Below are 24,310 nucleotides of genomic sequence, written 5' to 3'. Positions count from 1 at the left end.
GTACTACAGCCAGAAAACAGAAAAAAATCATGACATATGCCAGTGATATTAAACCTGACTGTGATTCTGAAATGAGGTCACATTTACAATTAACTGTGATAGCGAGGCACCAAACTTCGTATATCTTTAAACCCCTTAAAACTCAAGTAAAATCATGACCATATTTTCCATTTTCTTCTTTCGGGGGCAGTGTACTGAACTGTAACATTCTAGTGTGTGTACTAGAAGTGAATAATTAACTGGTAATAGAGACTTGTTTCCTCTAGTTCAGTTACAACAGTTGGATTAAAGGTGGAAATAGAAGCAACGATTCCTACTCCAAAGTTCTGACAGAGTATGATCATAAAATTAAACAAAATTAAAGCTGTCAATCTATAAACATGAGGACACAAAAACAGCAGATGCTAGAAAGTAGAGCAACAATTTGTGGGAGGAACTCAAAAAGTCAGTCAATAACTGTGGAGGCAATGAAATGGTTGAGGTTTTGGGTCAAGACCTAATGCATGGACTTGACCTGAAATATATATCATTTCTTTCGCTCCACAGATTTTGCCTGATCCATTGAGATCCTCATGCAGTCTGTTTATTGCGCATTTTAAACAGTTTTTATGCACAATGATAATAGGAATCCTGAGCATCTTAACAAATTAGATGATAGGCCTGTGGAGTTTACTTTACCAAGGTAAAATATTGTTTGGCATGGCTGTCAAGAGATCTTGGAGATGGTCAAAAGTCAGGTATGGATATTTTGAATGTCTGAACAAGATCAATGGACTGAATGGCCTTCTGTTGTTAACATTTACTATACTACTTCACGGCTGAGTGGTTAAAACTGAGACACTTTTCCTAATTTTTGCCCAAGCATCTCCATCCAGAGAATGTTAACAACGTGCAGCCTCTTAACTAGGCTCAGATCAAGCAGAATGGCAAATACATTTCCTGCTGAACTTTGACTCAGGTTTAAGTTGTATCTCAACTTGCAAAGTTATAAAGGGCTTCTGAGATTGACAGATTTAGCCCATTGGAGGGCAGAATTGTTTTACTGGAAAGCAGTAAAGGGAAGTTTGTATCTGGTAAACCTTTAGGTTCCTGGTATGAAAGACTACGGTGGGTTCTTGCACATTAGTGTAAGACAATGGAGAAGCATTCTCTCCATTGAGTGGAGGAGGTTAAGAGGGGACATAATTGAGGTATATAAATGTTTGAGGGGTATTGACAGAGTAGACTGCAAGAGACTTTACCCCACATCAGTGGGCATAGGTTTTGGGTAAGGGGGAAAGGTTTAGAGGATATATGGAAGGAACCTGTACCACCTAGAGAATGGTGCATACCTGAAGTCCTCTGCAAGTTAGAGATTGGTTGAAAATGGGTTCCTGACAAGAGTTAAGAAGTGTCTGGATGAGAACTTCACATGCTTAGGCATTAAGAGCGTCCAAGATAGTCACTCGCTGTTATGTTGCACAGCGCACTGACTCTGATGCTTTCCTGTAGTAGGCTGTAACACTGCCCTCACCAAATCCAGCTCCTCCACCAAGGAGCAGCTCGCTGATCAGATGGATCTGCCATACTTGAGTTTCATTACAGCCAGAATTGTCTTATGATCATAAAAGAAAAAGTTTAAAAAAAGACAAAAAGCCCCTCAGGTTGGCCCCCAAAGGGCCAATGCAATCAAATATTCTGCTATCTTACTGAATGTTGAAGTTATCAAGGCACCAGTATAACATACCATCTCACTGCATGCCCTGCCATAGTTTTCATTTCTGGTAGTAATGTAAACACAGCCTTTCATTCAAAGTCATCTTATGTGGTCATACTGAATTACACTATCAGACCCTCACTACGAAAGTCAGATGCACATGCCATTTAATGTTTTTTCAAAGATTATATTATGATAAACAAAGAATTTTTGAATAATTTTATTGAATGTATGCTTAACTTAAGATGGGTAATACATTATTTTCAGACATTTACTGTAATAAACTGAATAAGCTGTGACTCAGTTGGTAGAACCATTGTCCGTTGAGTGTAGAAAATTGTGTGTGCCCTGACAGGGTTAAAAAGTGTAATCATTGAGATTAGAGATATTTCACCATTTTACTACTGAGCAATTAAACTAAGTCCTCTCTCAATTTCTGAAGTGGATGTAATAGATCTATGGTTGTAATTCAAGTGAGACCAGAAGAGTTATCCTATCCAATAGTTATCTCTTGGATTAGCTGTTCACACTATTTATGAAGGTTTGCTATGTGAAAGTTGTTTTCTTTGTGTGATTTCCTCATTTACTGTGCTTCAAGTATATTTACTGGACTTTGCAACTTGCTGTTATGAAAGAGAATACATACCATATTTTTATTCAATTGGCATCAATTATTTTATTATTTTTGTTTCAGATCTTCCCAACCACCTAACAGAGTCTTTGCAGAGGCCAAACGGGAGAAGTATACCAAGAACAAATTTCAACGGAAAATTAATGAATGTATTCAGTATGTTCAGAACCATCAACGCCAGATTTTTTGTGTCATAATCTTCTACGGTATTACAGCCGGTGTCTTTATTGAGCGTGCCTATTGTAAGTACGACATTCTAGCTGCATAGTACAGTAAGAACAGCAATAAGTATTTTAGTTCTTCAGGCCTTTTCCACCACTCAGTGAGATCATAGCTGATCGGTACCTAATTCTATTTGTCATTTTGATTCCCTGCCCCTCTCTACATGTCCTTCACCAACAAATAGCTTATCAAAAATATTACCTGCCCCTTTCTCTTAACTTTTTTTGGTAAGGAATTGGTTCCAGATTTTCAACGAATCATTACAGTGAAGAAAGAGTTCATTCTGCTCATCAAGTCCATGCCATTATTGCTGTTTATCTGAAGTACTCTATACATGGTAGCACAGTGTTTAGTGTGACACTATTACAACATCATGTTTGGACTTCAATTGCAGAATTCTCTGTGAGGAGTCTGTATGTCCTCCACGTGGAATGCATGCATTTCCTCCAGGTGCTCTGGTTTCCTCCCACAATCGAAATACGTACCGGTTAGTAGGTTAATTGGTCATTGTAAGTTGTCCCATGATCAGGCTAGGATTAAATTGAGGGTTGCTGGGTTATGTGGCTCAAAGGGCTAGAAGGGCCTATTCTGTGCTGTATCTTGTAATAAAAATAAATTACCTCTGAACAGCCAAGCTCAAAAGCAACAGGCAATTTAAAAAAAGAACTTAGTCGGTCAGGTAACATCTGTGGGAGGAGGGGGAGATAAGCCTTTGAACCTACTTTAAAATCAATCTAACCCTTCTCTCCCAAATATCACTCCATTGTTTTTCTTTCATCGAAGGGCTTATCTAAGAGTTCCTTAAATTTCCACTATTGTATCTGCCTCTACCAATACCCCCAGGATGGTGTTTCACCACTTTGTTATCAGAAACCCATTTCTGAAATTCCCTATACTTTCCTCCAAGCACCTTGAAATTATTCCCATCCACATTAGCCATTGCCACTCTGGGGAAAAGGTAAGGTGCCAGCTTTCCACTCTATCTATATTTTCTTTTCATCTTATACACCTCATTTTCATTTTTAGAATCTTTTTATTGGTACATAATCTTCTACAGCCATAAAATGATACAAAACTTCAACAGATTAATATGTATACTATTTAAAAAGCTGAAGAAAAAAGCTGATCGTAATATATAAAAACGGAAAAAAAAATTATATATAGGAAAAAAAGAACCCCGTCTAATTAGGAAAAAAAACCCCACTGACTACAAAAAAAGGGAAAAAACCCATTATGAATCAACCCCCTGGAGCAACGTTTGACCATCATCTAAATATATTAAAAAAAAGTCATCAACTGCCAATTCATATTTATAAAAAAAATAAAATTGGGAGGAAACCATATAGAATAATTCACATTAAATGATAATATTTAGCAGAAGAACCCCATCTTTTCTCAAAATTGAATCGGGGATCAAAAGTTCTACTAATTTTTTCCAAACTGAGACAAAACATTACTTGAGAAAACCATTCAATTAATGTAGGGGAAGAGATATCTTTCCATTTTAATAAAATAGCCCTTCTTGCCAATAATGTAACAAATGCAATTACATGTTGATCTGAAGATGAAATACTCTGAATATGATGCAGAACTATTCTAAGTAGAACAGTCAATCTATTAGGTTGTAAATTAATTTTCAGAGCTTTAGAAATTATAGAAAATAAAGATTTCCAAAATGATTTTAATGAAGAACATGACCAGAACATATGTGACAAAGTAGCTACTTCAGTTTTACATCTATCGCAGTAGTTGTCTATACGAGGAAATATTTTAGATAGTCTCTCCTTTGTTAAATAATAATGGTGAACAATCTTAAATTAATTAAACAGTGGTTGGCACATATAGAAGAAGAATTTATGTTTTTCAAAACTCGAAGCCAATCTTCATTAACAAAGGTCATATTAAGTTCTCTCTTCCAATCTTGTTTAATCTTTAGTGGTAGGTTCTCTTTTTGTGACAAAATTAAATTTTAAATTCTGCTAACGGAACCTCTCACTAAAGGATTCACTTTAATTTGTTAATTTGTTAATTAACTCTTCAAAAATCATCAATCAATCATCACAAAATAAATCTGTAAAAGAACGGATCCCTTTATTTCTCCACAAAAGAAAAATGGGGTCAGTTATTGAAGATTTAAATGAAAAGTTTTGATATAAAAAACTAGACAACTTAAATTGTTTAAAATTTAAAAAATTGCAAAACTGAACCCAAATTCGTAAGGATTGTTTAATAACTGGATAAAAATTTAAATTTGGAATTTTAGAGAGCTGTAAAGGGAATGGAGCTCCTAATGTTAAAGTTAAATGAAATTGTTTAACAGCTTTTAATTTCAAATCAACCCACAGTGGTTTTTGGCTCTTATTGAGCTGGTATAACCAAAAACATAATTGTCCTATATTCACAGCCCAATAATAGTCTTAAATTAGGAAGTGCAAGTCCACCATCTTTTTTAGATTTTTGTAAATGATACTTGTTAATTCTTGGTCTCTTATTGGAGAGTCAATTTGATCGAAAAATGTTTTAGTTAAAAAGATAGGTATATTTTGGAAAATATATAAAAATCTAGGTAAAATCATCATTTTCACAGCATGGATATGATCTTTTAAAGAAAGAGTAAATGGATTCCATCTAGAAAATAGTTGTTTCATGGAGTCCATTAAAGGAACTATATTAGCTTTATAAAAATCTTTTTTTAGTAATTATAATACCTAAATATCTAAATGTATTAACAATTCTAAAAGGAATATCATTATATATACTAACAGGGACATTTAATGGAAACAATTCATTTTTATTCAAGTTAAGTTTATATCCTGAAAATTTACAAAATCTTTGTTTCCAAAAGATTAGGAATTGATTCCTCAAGATTCAAAATAAAAACCAAAAGATCATCTGCATAAAGAGAAATGTTATGTATGGTTCCATTCATAGAGATACCATGAATATTTTTAGCTTCACATAATGTTATAACTAACGGCTCCAATACAAAATTAAATAATAAAGGGCTTAATGGACATCCCTGTCTAGCACCATGAGAAAGTGAGAAAAAAGACCTGCAATTATTAGTAATGACTGTGGCAATAGGATTCTTATAAATCATTTGAATCCACCTATTGAAATTATTACCAAAACCAAATTTTTCTAATACTTTAAACAAATATGGCCACTCAATTCTATCAAATGTCCTTTCAGCATCGAGAGAGATAACACATTGAGGTTGCTTAGATAATGATGAATATATAATGTTCATAAATCTCTGAACATTAGAGAAAGAGTAACGGACTTTAATAAAGCCCGTTTGATCCATAGAAATGATTTCAGTTAAATTATTTTCCAAGTGATTAGCCAATATTTTAGAGAGAATTTTTGCATCCACATTTAATAGCGAAATAGGTCTATATGATGAGCATTCAACAGGATCTTTATCTTTTTTAAGAATTAAGGAAATAGATGCTTCATAAAAAGAAGGTAAATCACCCTTCTCAAAGGATTCATGCAATATTTCCAAAAGATATGGAGAAAGTAATCTTTCAATTTTTTTTGTAAAATCCCACTGAATAACCATCAAATCCAGGAGCTTTACCTGATTGCATTGATAAAATAGTTTTCTGAATTTCATGCTCGGTAACTGGAGCATCAAGCATCTGTTGATCTTCAACAGAAATTTGTGGAAATTTAATCTTATGTAAAAAAGCCTTCATTTTGGAGGAATCTGCAGGAAATTGAGATCTATAAAGATCAGAGTAAAATTCTTGAAAAGTATTATTAATGTCCTCATGGTTACTTGCTATATCACCATTATTTTTACAAATCTTTAAAATTTGTCTTATAGCCCTAGTTGCTCTTAATTGGGACACTAAGAGCTTATTATTTTTATCCCCAAAAATATAAAATTGACATTTCAATTTAAGCAAATATCCTTCAATAGGATATGTTAGTAACAAATTATACTGTGATTGTAATTCTACTCTTATAAGAAACAACATTTGGAGAGATTGCATTGATGTTAGCTAATTCTTTAATTTGTTTAGAGATTTTATCTAATTCCATTCTTGTTTGTTTCTTCAGTTTAGCTATATACAAAATAATCAGACCACATAAATAAGCTTTTAATGTATCCCAAATTACTAACTTTGAGACATTTCCTGTATTATTAAAGAGGAAAAAACTCTTTTATTTGAGCTTCAATAAATTCAACAAATTCTGAACTTTGTAATAAGTATTCTGGAAAATGCCAAAGTGGTCTAGTGGAAACAATATCAAATATAAAGTTTAAAGGAGCATGATCAGAAAAAGCAATCGCATCATACTCACATTTCTGAATATTAAATAAAAGTCGAGGATCGACTATAAAATAGTCAATTCTTGAACATTTTTATGAACATGTGAGAAAAAAAGAGTATTCTCTATCACCAGGGTGCATATGCCACCACATCGCAATTAAACCCTAATCAATTAAGAAGGAATTAATAAGTGATGTAGAACAATTAGGGAGTTGATGTTTGGATGATGACTTTTCCATTAAACGATTTAAACAAGTATTAAAATCACCACCCATTAATAACATATATTCATTTAAGTCGGGTAATAGAGCAAAAACAGCTTTAAAAAATGAGGGATCATCATTTGATCCATAAATATTAACCAAAACCGTTTTTCTATTGTAAATTAATCCTTTAACAATCAAAAATCTACCATTAATATCGGCTATACTGTCCTCCTGATTAAAAGGGATATTGGAATCAATAAAAATAGAAACACCTCTAATTTTACTCTGGGAGTTTGCAAAATTCCAAAATTTTGAAAATTGATTTTTATCACATAACCTGATATACATCTCTTGAACAAAGATTATATCAGGCTGGAATCGCTTATTAACTTTAAATGTTTTCTTATTCTTAATAGGATGATTCCAACTGCGAACATTCCAAGTTAAAACATTTAACTGTTTAGATATCATCATGAAAGTTTGTATCTAAAAAAAGAGTAGTTAGACGCATGTCAGGATAAGGTAGTCAAAAATGGCAGAGATGAACAACAATAAAAATAATTAGCGCGTGCTCTGGGATTTATAATGGGGATAAAAAATGAAAAAAAAACATTCAAACTACAAAGCCCAGAAACAAGTCGATATCAATCGATGCAAGCCCCAAGAAAAGTATAGATGCAAATACAAACTCCGCCTACTTAAGTAAAAATAGTGAAAAAAGTCATCTCTGTCTCCCTCTACCAAACATAAAGCTCATTACAGTCGACATATATCTCAATATAATTAACTTGGAAAGAAAGTGTTTTTCTTATAAAACAAAATGACCTTCAATTTGAAAGTAACCTTCATAATATTAGATAAGGGAAGAAAAGCACATCCAAAACAATTCTTGAAATACTTGCACAAAAGAAAAACAATCGCCATATTTAAATTGTCCAATCTATCTTTAAAACATAAGGAAATCCAAATAATTACTTAAAAGATCTTTACAAAAGCATACAGAACAAAAAAAAACTATTAATTCCTTTAAATGCTGCAGAGAAAAAATTCTAGATGGTTCAAACTTATCTACAGTCTATCAACAGTTCTCCCACTATATCTTCTGAGGTTAAAGCCATCCAAACCAGTTTTTTTTTCAGATATAAAAATGCATTTTAAGGTAAAGATATTCTGTAACCATCAAATCTTCCAATCTCATCACTCTTTACACTGCAAGACAATCAAGCCATTATAAATCATTCAAGCTTCAGGCTTCAGACTCGTCATCAGATCCATCAGGTAAAGAGTTAATAAAACGCAATGCTTCGGCTGGGTCATCAAAAATATGAGCGCCAGACTTTTCGACAAAAAGCCTTAATTTAGCTGGATATTGGAGCAGTGGAAAAAGCTTTTCTTGATATGATAATTTCATAACCGATGCGAATCCAGCGTGCGTCTTTACAATTTCGCGTGGAAAATCTTCAAAAAAGCGAATCTCTGTATCTTGATACTGAAACAGCCTTTTTTTCTCTCGCAATCTTAATAATACGGTCTTTGGCTCTGAAACGGAGAAAACGCACAACAATATGTCTGTTTTTACCTTGATCGAAGAGTTTTAAAGTGCTGATTCTGTGAGCCATTTCAATACCTGGAGGCTGTAAACAAACCTCCGGAAATAAAGACTGCAACATTTTTGCGAAATAATCCAGTGTGTCGGCCGATTCTGATTTCTCTTTTAATCCAACAATTCGAATATTATTCCGACGTGATCGTGCTTCGAGATCGACGATCCATTGTTGAGCTTTATCCAAACAGAAGAAAGGTCAGCAGCATTTCGACTAACTTCTTTAAGATCAAAGCTCAGAGAGTCAATTTTTCCTTCATATTTCTCTTTTCATTGAGTTATTTCAATGCCGATACTGCTGATTTGAGACTCTAGTCTCTTCACCCAAGGGGGTTCCTCCGATAATTCGTCAGCTTTTTTGGGTTTCCCATTGCACGGGTCCGGATTTCTTTTGGCGCTTCTGAGAGGAGCCATAATTATAACTGTTACTCTACAGATCCAACTGAGTAAAGTTGAAATTTCAAAGTTTAAGTCAGAAAAGGGAGAGATTAAAGGCGGATACAAAGAGACTATGTCTTACATGCCTGTATGCGGAGGGTGGAGTCCTTATACACCTCTATCAAGTCACCTCTCATTGCCCTTCACTCCAAAGGGAATAGCCCTAACTTGCACACCCTTTCCTCATAAGACATATTCTTTAATTCAAGCAGCATTCCTCTGCACTCTTGCAGAAGCTTCCATATCTTTCCTGTAAAGAGGAGACCAGAACTAAACACATAATCCAACTATGGTTTAACCAGAGTATTGTAGAGCTGCAACATTACCTGAAGGTGACTGAACTCAAATCCCTGACTAATGAAGGCCAACACACCATACACTTTCTTAACCACCCTACCAACTTGCACAGCAACTTTAAAGGATTTTTGGACCCCAAGATCTATCTGCTTCTCTACATTGGTAAGATTCCTGCCATTAGCCCTGTACTCTGCCTTTATATTCGACCTTCCAAAGAGTACCAATTTGCACTTTTGCAGATTGAACTCAATCTGCCACTTCTTACCCCAGCTCTGCATCCTGTCAATGTCCCATTATAGCCTATTACTACCTTCTACACTAACTTAACACCACCAATCTTATTGCTATCTGCAAATTTATTAACCACCCTTCCACTTCCTCATCTAAGTATTTTATAAAATTTACAAAGAGCAGTGGTCCCAGAACTAACCATTGTGAAACAGCAATGGTCAGCAACTTATAGGCCGGATATACCCCATCTACTACCACCTTCTGTTTTCTGTACACAAGTCAATTCTGAATCCACATACCCAAGTTCCCTGAATCCCATGCCTACTGACCTTCTGTATGACCCTAACAGAGGGAACCCTGTTGAATGCCTTTACTAAGATCCATATACACTGCATCCACTGCTCTGCCTTCATCAATTTGTTTTGTCACTTCCTCAAAGAATTTAATCAAGCTCGTGAGACATGACCTGCCCCTTGCAAAGCCATGCTGACTATCCCTAATCTGACTGTGCTTGTCCAAATACTAGTAAATCCTGTTTTTAAGAATCCTCTCCAATAGTTTGCCCATCCCTGACATAAAAGTCACTGGCCTATAACTCCCAAGATTATCCATATTGCCTTTCTTGAACATTTTACACCCTCCAATCTTCTGGTAGTACTCCTGTGGCCAGTAAGAATGCAAAGATCACTACCAAAGGTTCAGCAATCTCTTCCCTTAGTAACCTGGGGTATATCGTGTCAAGCCCAGGGACTTATCTATCCTAATGTTTTCCAATCAATGCCACTTCTCCATTTCTTTTACCTCCCTCTCTTTTTTAAAACATCTAAACCCTGGAACATCCAGTATTCATTTTTTGCCGTTGTGACAGTCAGGTCTCTGTAATGGCCATAACATCATAGTCCCATGCTCTACGTTCATCATCCTTGTTCCTGATACTTCTTGTATTAAAATGGACACATTTCAACTCATCCAACTGACTGCAGTTTTGTCCTGTCTATTACCTGTCCATTCTCACAGCCTCTCTACAGAAATCAAATCAAGTTTAATTATCATTCAAACCATATATAGATACAGCTGAACAAGACAGTGTTCCTCTGGGGCCAAGGTACAAAACATTCAAATCAAGAAATAACATTCAAAACAGCGAGTAACATAATTCAAAATAGTGATCAAAGAAGCATATTCACTCAAAAAAAGAACATAGTCCAAGAACCTGAACAAATGTCCAGCAATCGATGAAACAGTTTCCTGGCAATGTGCAGACACAGTAATCCAGCAAGTCACTCAAACATGGGAGGGCAGCAGTGATAGGAGAGGCCAGGCCCGAGCTGAGTGCAGATGCCATGCTGTAATGCTTCAACACTTCCACGTTTCCTCTCACTCGGTCTGCAGTGGCAGGCAAGCCCATGGCTTGAGGCCTAGTCCTCGCTATAACTGAGTCTACACAGCTCCTATGTCATCTGTCCCTCCACCAAACAAAGGTAACAGGCTTGCGGTAACTTCCACTATCACTGTCCAAAGAGTCTTGCGATCAAAAGTGAAATGCCCAAGACAATCTCCCATGGTTACACTGCACCAACTTCAATGCTTCTGTAGCAGACAGCAACACGGTCTGCAGCCAGGTCAGCTCCTTCTTACCCAAACGGGCTCCTCCAACATCCCAGCAAGCTCCCCTGATATCCCGATGGGCTCCTCTGATATCCTGACCATCTCCTTTCCTGATATTCTGACCGGGTCTTTCTCCAACATCCCAGCTGGTCCCTTTGACACCACGGCCAGCTCCACCATCGACATCAGTCCAACTAATCTAATCAGTCCAACTTCTCCAGCTAAATATTCCAAAATTCTAAGTATCTATGCAGTATACAACCTGTGATTCATCTTCCCACAGACAGCCATAAAACAAAGAAACACCATGCACCCTTTGAAAGAAAACATCAACCAGCCAATGCACAAAAAAAAAACAAATTGCACAAACGGCAAAAAAATGAGCAAAAACACAGAATATAAAAATCAAAATACAGAGTCATTGAAACAGTCCAGGAATGTTCCGTTTTGTGCAGTCCAATTGATCACTGTGTTGTTCGTTGCATCGTTGCTGCTCCATCCTCTGACCTATAACTCTGGTTCCCATCCTCCTGCCAAACTAGTTTAAACTCTCTAATAGTACTAGCAAATCTGCCCACATAGACCACACAAGTTCAGGTATAACCCATCCTTTTTGTACAGGTCATACCTTTCCCAAAAGATCCCAAAGATCTACAAATCTGAAGCACTCTCTTCCACATCAGTTCTTTAGCCACTCATTCATCTACCACATGACCCTTTTCCTACCCGCACTGCAGGGGTTGTTATCTTTGAGGTCCTGCTTTTGAGCTTCCTACCAAGTTACCAATATTCTCACTTCAAGACCACATTTTTATTCTCATCAATCTGAACTGAGACCACAGCCTTCCATACCCATCCCATCCAAATATCTCTTCTGGATCGACAAAATCTCCTGTCTGTTTCCCTAACTATTAAATCCATTATCATCATGGCTCTCTTCTGCTCCCCCCTTCCCATCTAAGCCACAGAGCCAGACACAGTGCTCAGAACAGTTGATGTTTTGGGTTGAAACCCTGCATCACGACTGAGAGCTTAGCCTGGCATTGATTTTATCAGAGGAAATAATTTCTACTTACCATATCAAACTTTTATATTCACCTTTAACAGCACAATTGTCTACAGCAGGAGCTCCCACCCTTGCTTAACGATATTGGTCTATGGCATAAAGGAGGCTGGGAACTGGTCCAAGAGGATCACAACTTTGTTCTATTTAGAATTAGAATCACAGAACACTACAGCACAGAAACAGGTCTTTTGGCCAACCTAGTCCGTGTCAAACTATTATTCTGCTAGTCTCATCGATCTGAACCTAAACCATAGCCATCCATACCCATTACATCCAAATATCTCTTAAATGTCCACTACTTCTGGCAGGTCATTTCACATTCTTACCACTCCCTGAGTGAAGAAGTTCATTTCAACTTGCACCCTTAACCTATGACCTCTCTCTCATTCCAGTCTCAGCCAAATTCAGTGGAAATCCCTATTTGCATTTAACCTATCTAAACCCCTCAAATTTTTGTATACCTCTATCAAATCTCCTCTCATTCTGATACACTTGAGGGAATAAAGTCTTAACCTTTTCAACCTTTCTCTATAGCTCAGATCCTCAAGCCCTAGCAACATTATTGTAAATTTTCTCTGTCTCTTTCAATCTTATTGATGTCTTTCCTGTAGTAAGAGACCAGAACTGTACACAATACTCTAAATTAGGCCTCACTAATGTTTTATACAATTTCAACATAACATCCTTCCTATCTACTGGACTCAGTACTTTGATTTATGAAGGCCAATGTGCCAAAAGCTCTCTTTATGACCCTTACCTACCTCTGATGCCATTTTCAAGATCTCATGAGTTTGGTGGGGCTGGAGTTTGTTTCCCCTAGATTTATGCAGCCAAGGAAACCAAAGTGTTTCACAAGGAACATCATTTATCATTACTTCATATATTAATGAAAATGTATCACTGTGAATCACTAAGTCAATTCCTGAGATGCTTTGCCCAGAGTTGAATGAGTTATTTCAGATTCAGATTTAGTTATCACATGTACATTAAAACATAGAGTGAAATGTGATGCCACATATTCCAGCACCGACGTAGCAGGCCCACAATGTTCAACACAAGCAGCAGCAGCAACAACAGAACAAAGCAAGCCCTTTTCCAACCCTCAAACCCATCCACTCACTCCTACACATAGGCAGGCCTCATCTGGGCCTTCAGTGTACTTCACATGTGTCTGCTAAATTGTGTCTTATACAGCTAATGGATTAGTTGAGATAAAGATATGATTTGGAATGTTTTAATTCTTGCACCTATTGATAACTGTAACAGTAGAATGGCTTTCTCAAACTTTGTTTCCACCTGATCTGCTATTTCCAGGATTCTCATAACCTACTGTATGAATTTTATTTCCTTGTTGGTAAGTAGGTGTGATAATTTGAAAGACAAAACAACTGCTAGTTATCTAAAATAAAAAGAAACTGCTAGAAATAGTCAGCGGGATAGGTAGAATCTGTGGGAAGATAAATAGCTAATTTTTCAGATCAAAGACTCTGTCAGAACTGGGAAGGAAGCAAAAGAGCTTTTTAAGAACGCAAACACAAGGAAATCTGCAGATGCTGGAAATTCAAGCAACACACACAAAATGCTGGTGGAACGCAGCAGGCCAGGCAGCATCTATAGGAAGAACAGTCGACATTTCGAGCCAAGATGTTGACTGTACTTCTTACAGATGCTGCCTGGCCTGCTGCGTTCCACCAGCATTTTGTGTTTGTGGCTTTTTGAGAAGTTGAGAGGGTGGGGGAGTGCAATGTCTCTAACAGGGTGAAACCAGGGTGACCATGGGAATAAAATGTAAAGAAGGCAACTGGCCAATGAGTGAATGGGAACAGTTAAAGAGTGAAAATAGACACAAAAATGTGGGAGTTGTGAAATGCAGAGCAGGAAGACATACCTGACAGGTCAGGCTGGCCACGACCTCCAGTTACAGACAAAAAAAAAGAGAAAAAGTAAAACAGCATGTATGGATGACTAATACAGTCATAGAAATCAAGTTATCTGACGTCGAGCCCAGAGGGTTGCAATATGCCCATATAGAGGTAGTATTGTTACTCTTTGGATAAGGCATCACACTGCACAGAGATGGGCTGTTTAGCCCTCCATATTATTGTTAACCATCAATATTAATCCTAGTTACCTGCACATACATATGTTGAACTCTCTTGAATAAGTTCATTGTTTGCCTGGACTGATAAGCTCCTGCTTTCTCTTCAGACTATGCTGTTTTAAGGGAGCACTCTGGAGTACCTCAGACTACAAGGCCTGGCATCACCATTGCCCGTGGATCAGCAGCTGCAGTCTCCTTCATGTATTCGTACCTCCTGCTTACTATGTGCCGCAATCTCATCACGGCACTGCGTGAAACCTTCCTCAACCGCTACATCCCATTTGATTCAGCCGTTGACTTTCATCGTTGGGTTGCATTGTCTGCTATCATCTTCTCAAGTATGTACAACTCTGTGCACACCACTTAGAACCATAAGTCATGGGAGCAGAATTAGGCCCTTCAGATCTACTCAATCTTGGCAGATTTATTTTTCCTCTCAACCCCATTAACTTGCTTTTCCCTATAATATTTGACACCCTTACTAATCAAGAACTTATCAACCTCTATTTAAATATAATAAATGACCTGGCCTCCACAGCCATCTGTGGCAATGAATTCTACAGATTCACCACTCAGTTAATGCTGACAGCATTCCATCTCATATCTCTCTTAAATAGGTGACTCCTTTTGAAATTCTGCCCCTAATTCTACATATCCATCTAGAGAAAATCATCCTGTTGCATCAGCTATCATAAAATTGCCCTCTGAATGAGATCCAATCCTTCATCAATCCTTCAGTTGATGCTGTAAGCTGATCTGAGATCAGGAAGAAGGATTGCTAAATTTTGCTCAGTGTCTGTGATTAGGAAGGTCAAAGCATCCAAGATTCCATTTCCTAGTTATTAATCAGTGATTTTCCACAAAAGGCGAGGCAGTGGGATCCTTCTACCTGAATTGAAAAACTTGCACAGAGCAGAGGCCATTCTTCCATGTCATCTTCTCGCAGCTACCATCGGGTGGGAGGTACAGAAACCTGAAAACCTGTCCCACCAGGTATAGGAACAGCTACTTCCCTTCAGCCATTCAATTCCTGAACCATCCTACACAGCCTTAATTACTACTTTTTATTACAATGCTTTAGACATTTTGGCCAAAATATTCCTTGAAAAATGTTTCCTTGTAAAAATTGGCTATAATTAATGCTTTTCTTGTGAATTTTGTGTATCTAATGCTATGAACCTGCAATGTTGCTGCAAGTAAGATTTTTCTCTGCACACGTGCATACATGTCCATATTACAATAAACTTGACTTTGAATTTGAACAGTAATTAAAATATCTTAAAATTTACACATCAAATTGTATTGTTTTTGCCAATCAATTAGCCAAACTAGAAACTACAAAGACAGACTGAAAAGTTCGAATACATAGAACATAGAACAGGACACCAGAGTACAGACCCTTTGGATACAATGTTGTGGCAGTCTTTCAAACTACTACAAGAGTAATCTAATACTTCCTTTCCACATAGCCCTCTCACATAGACCTCCATTTTTCTGTCATTCATGTGTCTACCTCAGAATCTGTTAAATGTCTCTAATGTATCTGCCGCTGTTCCATTTATCCATCATTCTCTTTGTTTAAAAAAAATTACCTCTGACACTCCCCTAAAATCAACTAAATATTATGCCCTCTCATATTAGTCATTTCTGCCCTAGGAAAATGGTGCTGTTTGTCCACTCTCTCTATGTCTCTTATCATCCTTTACATCTCTATTAAGTCTCCTGTCATCCTCCTTTGCTCCAAAAAGAAAAGCCCTAGTTTGCTCAACCTATCCTGATGGTGCTCTCTAATTCAGGCAGCATACTGGTAAATATCGTCTGGAATGCTCTAAAGTTTTCATGTTCTTCCTATAATGAGCTGACCAGAATTGAGCACGATAATCTAAGTGTGGCAACATTATCCTGCGGTTTTAAGCTCAATCACACAACTAATGAAGTTAAAAAAAACATACGCCTTCTTAACCACCCTATCATCTGAAAACAGGGCTCGTCTGGGATTTGAACCAGGGATTACTCACACATCATCCCTAACATCAGCTTAAGCGAGAATCATATCCCTAGACCTACAGCCAATGCTAATTACTGACTGTCTTAAATAGATAAGTTATCAAGAGATATATACTTAACTGAATAAGTTCCTTGTGTGGTTAAAACCATTGAGCAGGAGAATCTGTTTTAAATTTGAACTCAGATCAATGGTGAGAGACAAATACTGTATCTGATCGATTGTTCTATATATTGACTGCTGGCTGTGGTTTATACAAGTCAGAAGTATATCTACAATGTATTTATTTAACTATATTTTGCAGTACTCCACAGTGCAGCTCATGCGGTTAATTTCTACACATTTTCTGCTAACCCACTCAGTGTTCTTGCCTGCCTCTTCCCTGAATCAATTTACGATGATGGGTAAGTTCAATTAAAATAAATCAGAAAAATTACAATTTACTCTGCATCCCTCAAAATCTCAGGACAAAACATATGCTTCATACATAAGTTGTATAGCTGTCATACATAAGTAAAAAAAATCACACTTAAGTATTACTTTTGATCCTTTGAACAAGAGGAGAAGGAATAATCTAGAACTAAGCCAATTGATCATTGAACATCTAAATGAGGTCCAATATTGGTTGTTCCAATTTTGATCACTTTTGCTATTCACCTTGACTCACTTGTAATTCAAATGCTTGTCAGTTTCTATCTTTAATATATGCACTGATCTATCTTGACAACTCTCAGAGGGAAAATATTCCAGAGGTTTTCATCCCCATGAGAGGAGCTATCCCATCTTATCTTCTCATCTCGATTTTAAGTGGGTGATCACTTATTCTGAAACTATGCCTTTTATTTCTAGCTCCCCAGCTAGGGAGAATATCCTCTCAACATCTGAGTCCCCTTCAGAATCTTACCTATTTCAATAATATCCCCTCTCAATCTTCTGAACTCTAGTGTATATGGCCCTACCTACACAATCTTTCTTCATATGTCACCCCTTCATCTCAGGGGATCATGAACCTCCTTTGCATCACATCCAACACTATATTATTCCGTAAATGCAAGGACCAAAATTGTGTACTGTATTGTATTCCACATGCTGTTTCATCAACATCTTATAAATCTGCATCAAACCTTCACAACCTTTATACTCCACATTCTTTGCAATAACACCAGCATTAATCTTCCTATTTACTTGTCATACTTCCTGCTAACTTTTTGTGTTTTATGTACCAGAGCCCCTGATATCTTTTGTTCTAAAATATTTCGCAATCTCACTCCATGTACATAATAATTTTCTTTTTCAGTCTTCCTTGCATACTTGGAAACCTCACATTTTCTTCTGCATGTGAACTTTTTAGCCACAATTATTCTTTCTACATCTCTTTTCATGCTATCTGTGTCCTCTTCTAACATGTTCATCATCTACCTTTGTCTCTTCATCTAAGTCATTACTATAGGTTGCGAGGAGTTGAAGAATCAGCACTGATCCCCTGTGGCAACCCCTTGGTTACTGATTACCAATCTAAAAATGACCCTTTTACCTTCATTATCTATTTTCTTTTACTTGTCCAAGCCTATTGAGATGTCAATACTTTACAACTATTTCTATGTAGTGGTATGCAACTTTTTATGAAGCACCTTATCAAATACCTTCTGGAAATTCAAACATGGCAGATCTGCTACTTCTCTTTATCTACCTGTTACTTCTTCAAAGAACTACAGCAAATTGGTCGAACACAGTTCCCCTTTCATAAAACCACATGGATAATCACGTGATTATCTGAATAGAATGAGTCACAACATTTTCAAAATTACTCATAGTTTTTTGCTTTCTGTCTTCTTTCTTGAATAGTGGTGTGACATTCATGATTTTCCAAATGCATTAAGGGAGCAGAAGAGGTTGACTGGGATGCTGACCAAATTGGAGAGCATTGCTATAAGAAGTTCCAATCTTGGGTTGTTTTCTGTGACAGTGCAGAATGGGGCAATAGCAATAGTAACAGAGCAATATAGGGCCCCTGCCCCCTTCCTCTTCACTCCTGATGAAGGGTCTCCGCCCGAAACGTTGACTGCTCATTTCCTGCTGAGTTCCTCCAGCATGTTGTATGTGTTGCACTGTTGTAACTCATGATGCCTTGCTGCATATTATAACTTACAATGTTGCCTTTCTCCTGCAGATCTGAACTGCCCCTGAAATATTACTGGTGGTTCTTTCAGAACATTACAGGTACCCACATTCTCATAAGGCTAAATCTTACAAAGAAATATTTGCACACATAATACAAAGTTTACAATATCATGAATGTGCCCTCTGTTGTAAAATGTGAGATTTGGTTATGTGTATTTGTCAAACTGCTACTTTGGAGTATAGCTGCAAAAAGCAAAAAAAAAAAACATTTCTGAAATTATAGTTTAACACAATCTTTAATATATGGTGTGTTCAGCACGTGCAACATTGCAAATGGACTCTTAAGATGTGGGCGGAAATGGTGCAAAGCTTTTTTGGAACAAAACTGCAAGGGCCTGATCATCTAAGTTCCACAATACTCAAAATGACCCACAGACAAAGTAACCATTCATATATAGTAATTATGTTTCAGCTGATATTCACTCATCTTGTGTCTGCACGAGCTGGTAGCCTAATAAAAAAGGCAAATTGCGTATGTTAGTCAAGGCACTGAGTTCAAGATATAGGAAGTTTTATAAAGCTCTTGATAGGCCACACTTGGAGTACTGTGTGCAATTTTGATCATCCCATCAAAGAAAGGATGTGGAGATGTCAGAGAGAGAGCAGAAGAGGTTGACCAGGATGTTGCCTGAATTAGAGAACATGTGCTGTAATGAGAGATTACAATCTTAGTTTTCTCTGTAGTGACAAAGGCTGATAGGAGATTTTATTAAGGTTTATAAGGTTATGGGAGGCATAGATACATTAGACAGACAGTATCTTTCTCCCAGGATTGAAATATATAATACTAGAAAGTTTGCCTTTAAAGTGAAAGTGGGTTAAGTTTAAAATGGAGCAAGTTATTTTATACAGAGGGTGGTGGGTGTCTGGAATGCACTGCCAGGGGTGATGGCGGAGGCAGATTTGATAGAGGATTGAAGAGGATCTTAGATAGGAATGTGCCGAGAATGGAGGGATATGGACATTGTATTTGTAGAAGGAATTAATTAATTAGGCATTTAATTACTTGTGTATAACATCATTGGCCAAAGGGCCTGTTCCTGTGCTGTGCTCTTCTATATACACACTTTTATTACTTTTCACAAAAGCTGATTATTTGGTGGCAGGGTGAAGATATGTCTCTACCTAAGGAGGTGTAAGGCACTCCTCCTCCTGATAGTCAGTAGGTCACCCTTGGGTAAGCTGTAGCACCTGCTTAGTCCCCGATTAGGGTGACATGACGCCATGGGTGCAGGCAGTGGATGGTAGTATGAGCAGCTAGTACATATCACAAGTCCTGGTTATGCAACCACTGATGCCAGGCAGACCGTCTCTGAAGCGTATTAATAATGGATGAGGCCACCTGTCTTGTGAAGACACTACCCAGAAGAAGGTAATGATAAACCACTTCCGTAGAAAAATTTGACAAGAATAATCATGGTCATGGAAAGATCATGATCACTCATATGATACGTCATGGCCCACAATAAACAGATGGACAAACTCCAGTAAAAGTCTCACAATCATGTCAGAATCCTTTGAGATCTTCTTCTTGAAAACCAACTTGACTCCTCTAACTATGGGGAGCATCACAGCCAAACTTATCTTGCTCATTTTCATCTCCATAAGATGCACTTTCTATCTGTTAACTGTGCAGCAATCAGGAATGCAAATTCGTAGTGATTTTTGTTTCTTCATCAAACTCCGGAATACACACATGAATCATGGCTACTTCTATTTGATCTATGCCAACACAAACCAAGAGTATTTTTTTATTAATATATGCGATGTGGGCATCTTCAGGAATACCTGACTCTTGAGAAGATGCTTGTAAGCTATTTTTTTTAACGCTGCTGCTTGTGTGTTGGTAGTGATTTTACAGAGAATTTGGTAGGCCAATGGTACCTATGAAAGAGTAGCAATATATTTCTAAGTATAGTTTGTGATTTGGAAAAAAACCTTGCATATATTTTTTCAGTTGTTTACTTCCCTTGTGTTCCAAAGGCATGGGGGTCTTGAAGAAGCCTTATTGAGTAACTGAATTTTATTTTGTTGGCCATATTTTGGTGGAGAGATTGAATCCTTAGTTTGATAGGTGGGATGTCAGTCAAGCAGGATCCTATGCCTTGAGGGTAGAGAGGCATAGAGTTATACAGCACAGAAACAGGCCCTTCAGCTTAATTGGTCCATGCCAACTAAGATGTCCCATCTAAGTTAATGCTATTTGCCTATGTTTGGTCCATAATCTTCTACTGTTTCCAATTCATGTACCTGTACAGCTGTCTTTTAAAAATTGTTATTATACCTGCCTCAATCACTTCTTCTGGCAGCTTGTTTCATATATGCATGTGTACCATTGACTGTGTAATAGAAGTTGCTATTCAAGTTCCTCTCAAACCCTTTGCCCCTCACCCTAAACCTATGCCCTCCAGTCCTTGATTCTCCAATCCTGGGAAAAGGACAATGCATTCACTCTATTGTTGAGGTTGTTAAGTATTTTTATAACTGGACTCAGCTCGCCATGTGGAAATAATCTTGCATACTCCTGGCTTATGCCATATGAATGACAGAAAGACTTTGAGAGATCAAGAGGTGATTTTCACATCACATAATTCCCAGCCTTTAAAGCTGCTACCTTCGAGCTTTCTACATCTGTGCATGAAAGGAATTAATTTTACTATATTAGTATCAAATACCGTAGGTCAAGCTTCAGAATAAATCTCATCATTCACATAAAATCCATGAAAAATATTTCTCATTTTAATATCTTTTCTTGTGTGAAATGCAAAATCTGTGGTGACCAGGATTGAAATGGTCTCCTACTCACTGAATATAAAATGGAACTGGTAGCCATACAGCTAGGATGGGCAGTGTTGATCTCACTATGATAGCTTTATGAGTTCCATCGTTTTAACTGCACTGGGTCTATGCTTCTGTTGAATTAAACCATTAAGTCAACAGATTTATGAAAAATATTGTTGGAAAACTTAGGTTTACTAAACAATGCATTGTGAAGAATCTACCAGGTGGACCTTTAATGACTATTAATATTTTGTTTTCTTTTCCAGGAATGACTGGGGTTCTTCTTCTTTTCGTCTTTTCTTTTCTACACATCTTTGCCTTGCGTTATTTCCGACGCAGTAGCTTTCGAGCATTCTGGGTGTCACACCATCTCTATATTGTGATATACATCTTGGTAAGGACAATTTTCTCTGAAGTGACAAGGAATTTTCAAACCAAACCAAAGTTTAATTTAGAGACACAAATTAAATTAATTTGAGGTGATTGAGTAGACAACAGTGAACTTAGTTTGGAGACCATTCCTGCATGCAGTGTATGTAGACTGTGGAACTAGATAACAAACCAGATGTAAACACAAGAGACTGCAGGTGCAGGAAATCAGGAGGAGCACAAAAGAGGATAGAGAAGCTCAGTGGTCAGACAGCGGTATGGGGGGAAATTAAGGTTTTGGGCTGGGACTCATTTTCCTCTATATGTGCTGCCTGACCTACTGAGTTCATCCAACAACTTGTGTTTTGAACCAACTAGATGTAGCAAGTTCAGTAAGACTGGTCATTTCAAGATTAATAAATACTGCAAAATTACTGTTGAAGAGCATGATCCATTGAAGAGTCTCAAGGAAACATACTTCTCACTTCTATCACCCTAACATTACATGCCTTTGGAAATAGTCATCTAAGAATCTGAACCAGAAGCAGGTTTATCATTATTTAATCAGTTCCCCTCCACCACCACCTTCCTCTGTCTGGTGCAACTAGTCCTCACTCAACAATTCCTCTTTCATCTCCTTCCACTTACTCCAAAACCATGATGTGGCTATGGGCACCTGCATGAGCTCCAGCTATGTCTGCCTTTTTGTTGGCTATGTGGATGAGTCCATGTTCCAATGTTGATGATTCATCAACAGGTCTAGGTTAGGAAACTCACTATGCAGCTCTTAATTAATCAAAGCTCAACTTTATTGTCTCTGCACAAACAATAGTGTAATAATGTTGACTCCAAGCCAATAACTTAAAACATGAATTCTACTGTTTTCTCTGTACCGATGCTCACTCAGATCACTTCTCCAATTTATAATACCGATATAGAGATCTTTCATTGGCCAGATGATTTATTGTTTCTCTCCCAGCCCCTGACATGGTGGTTCTTTCTTATGATAGTTAGTCTCCGGAATTCTCACCCCTTTGCATCTGAAGCTCCTAACTCATATAGTCTTCCATATCAGTTCAAATGTTGTGCTTCAATTGTGTTCACTTGAGGCCATCTGACAGACCTGTGTCAGATTCCCATTGGATGTAGTTCAAGGGCTACACAACTTTCTGCTTTAGGTGTCTTCTTTTGTTCTGCTCAACTCTGATCCAAACCAATTTAACTGGGTCATCAAGATATTGGACCAAGATAACGACAACACTTCTGCAAACCTGCCATTGTGCACAACACAGAGCCTATCTGAGAATAATTTCAGGTATAGCAGATCAATAACAGAAACTTCTTGTGTCCACATTCATTTGCTTTGATTCAGTTATCTCAGATCAAGAATCAGTTCATCAAACAGTTCACAAAATGGAGGTTACAGAGCAGCTTCACAAAATAGCAGCCTCCATTCCTTGAAGCACCTGGCAAGAACAAAAACAACTGCTTTGTCTACTTCCACTGTCTTTGACTCATTTGAGTTTGATGTTTCCTTCCATCTTTTAATTCCTTCATGGGTAACATCAAATCTTCCCCTGGTAACACTCCCCAACTCTTTCTGTATTACTTTGAAGACTGCATTGTGCCACTTCATGTACCCATGCTGATCTTGTCAAATTCATCAATTTTGCCTCCACCTTCCACCATGCCCTCATATTCACTTGATCTGTTTCTGACCCCTCTCTCCCTTTCTCAATCTCCCTGTCTTCATCTCTGGAGACAGACTATCTGCTGATATCTTTTATAAACCTAATGACTCTAACAGCTATCATGACTATACTCTTCCCATCTGGTCACTTGTATGCCATTTTCTTTTCTCAGTTCCACTGTCCCTGCTATATCTGCTCCCAGGATGAGGCTTTTCTTTCCAAAACATCAGAAATATTCTCCTTCTTCAAAGAAAGGGGTTTCCTTTCCTCTACCAGTATTGCTGCCATAACCCACATCTCATCTGTTTCCCAGACATTTTCCCTCATTCCTTCTTCCTGCCACCTTAACAGGGATAGAGTTTCTCTTGTCTGTATATACCACCCTATGAGCCTCCACACCCAGCATGTCATTCTCTGCAAATTTCACCATCTTCAATGGGATCCTACTATTAAACTACTTTACCTCCTGCCCACCAATCTCCACTTTCCACAGGGATTGCTCTCACTGTAAATTTCCTTGTCTATTTGTCCCTCCCCACTGATCTCCCTCTTGGCACTTATGCCTGCAAGTGGGGCTAGTACTACACCTTCCCATTCACCTCCCTCACCACAATTAAGAACCTCAAACAGTCATTCCAGATGAGGCAACACTTCACTATGAATCTGTTCGGGTCATCTACAATATCTGGTGATCCCAGTGCAGCCTTCTTTACATCAGTGAGACCCAATGTAGATTGGGGGACCACTTCGTTGAGCAACTTCACTCCATTTGCAAAAAGCAGAATTTCGTAGTGGCCAACCATTTTAATTCCAATCCCCATTCCCATTCAAACACTTCATCCATGGCCTCCTCTATTGACATGATGGTGGATGAGTAAAACCTCATATTCAATCTGGGTAG

The 24,310-nt window shown here is 37.6% G+C and overlaps 1 protein-coding gene across 1 annotated transcript in view; it reads left to right on the top strand.

The window, feature by feature from the left end:
- The window catches only part of LOC132379252 (dual oxidase 2-like), a 134,090-nt gene that overhangs the window by 93,292 nt on the left and 16,488 nt on the right, over window positions 1–24,310 (top strand). The window contains exons 24-28 of the mRNA XM_059946955.1: window positions 2,391–2,569; window positions 14,490–14,720; window positions 16,692–16,791; window positions 18,558–18,607; window positions 21,616–21,743. Of these exons, the coding sequence (XP_059802938.1) occupies window positions 2,391–2,569; window positions 14,490–14,720; window positions 16,692–16,791; window positions 18,558–18,607; window positions 21,616–21,743 (688 nt within the window). The remainder of the gene's footprint in view (window positions 1–2,390; window positions 2,570–14,489; window positions 14,721–16,691; window positions 16,792–18,557; window positions 18,608–21,615; window positions 21,744–24,310) is intronic.

Source organism: Hypanus sabinus, chromosome 21 (assembly GCF_030144855.1).
Source record: "Hypanus sabinus isolate sHypSab1 chromosome 21, sHypSab1.hap1, whole genome shotgun sequence".
NCBI classification, from domain to species: domain Eukaryota; kingdom Metazoa; phylum Chordata; class Chondrichthyes; order Myliobatiformes; family Dasyatidae; genus Hypanus; species Hypanus sabinus.
The sequence above is the reverse complement of the archived record's forward strand: the minus strand, read 5'-3'. Positions and strand labels throughout refer to the sequence as shown.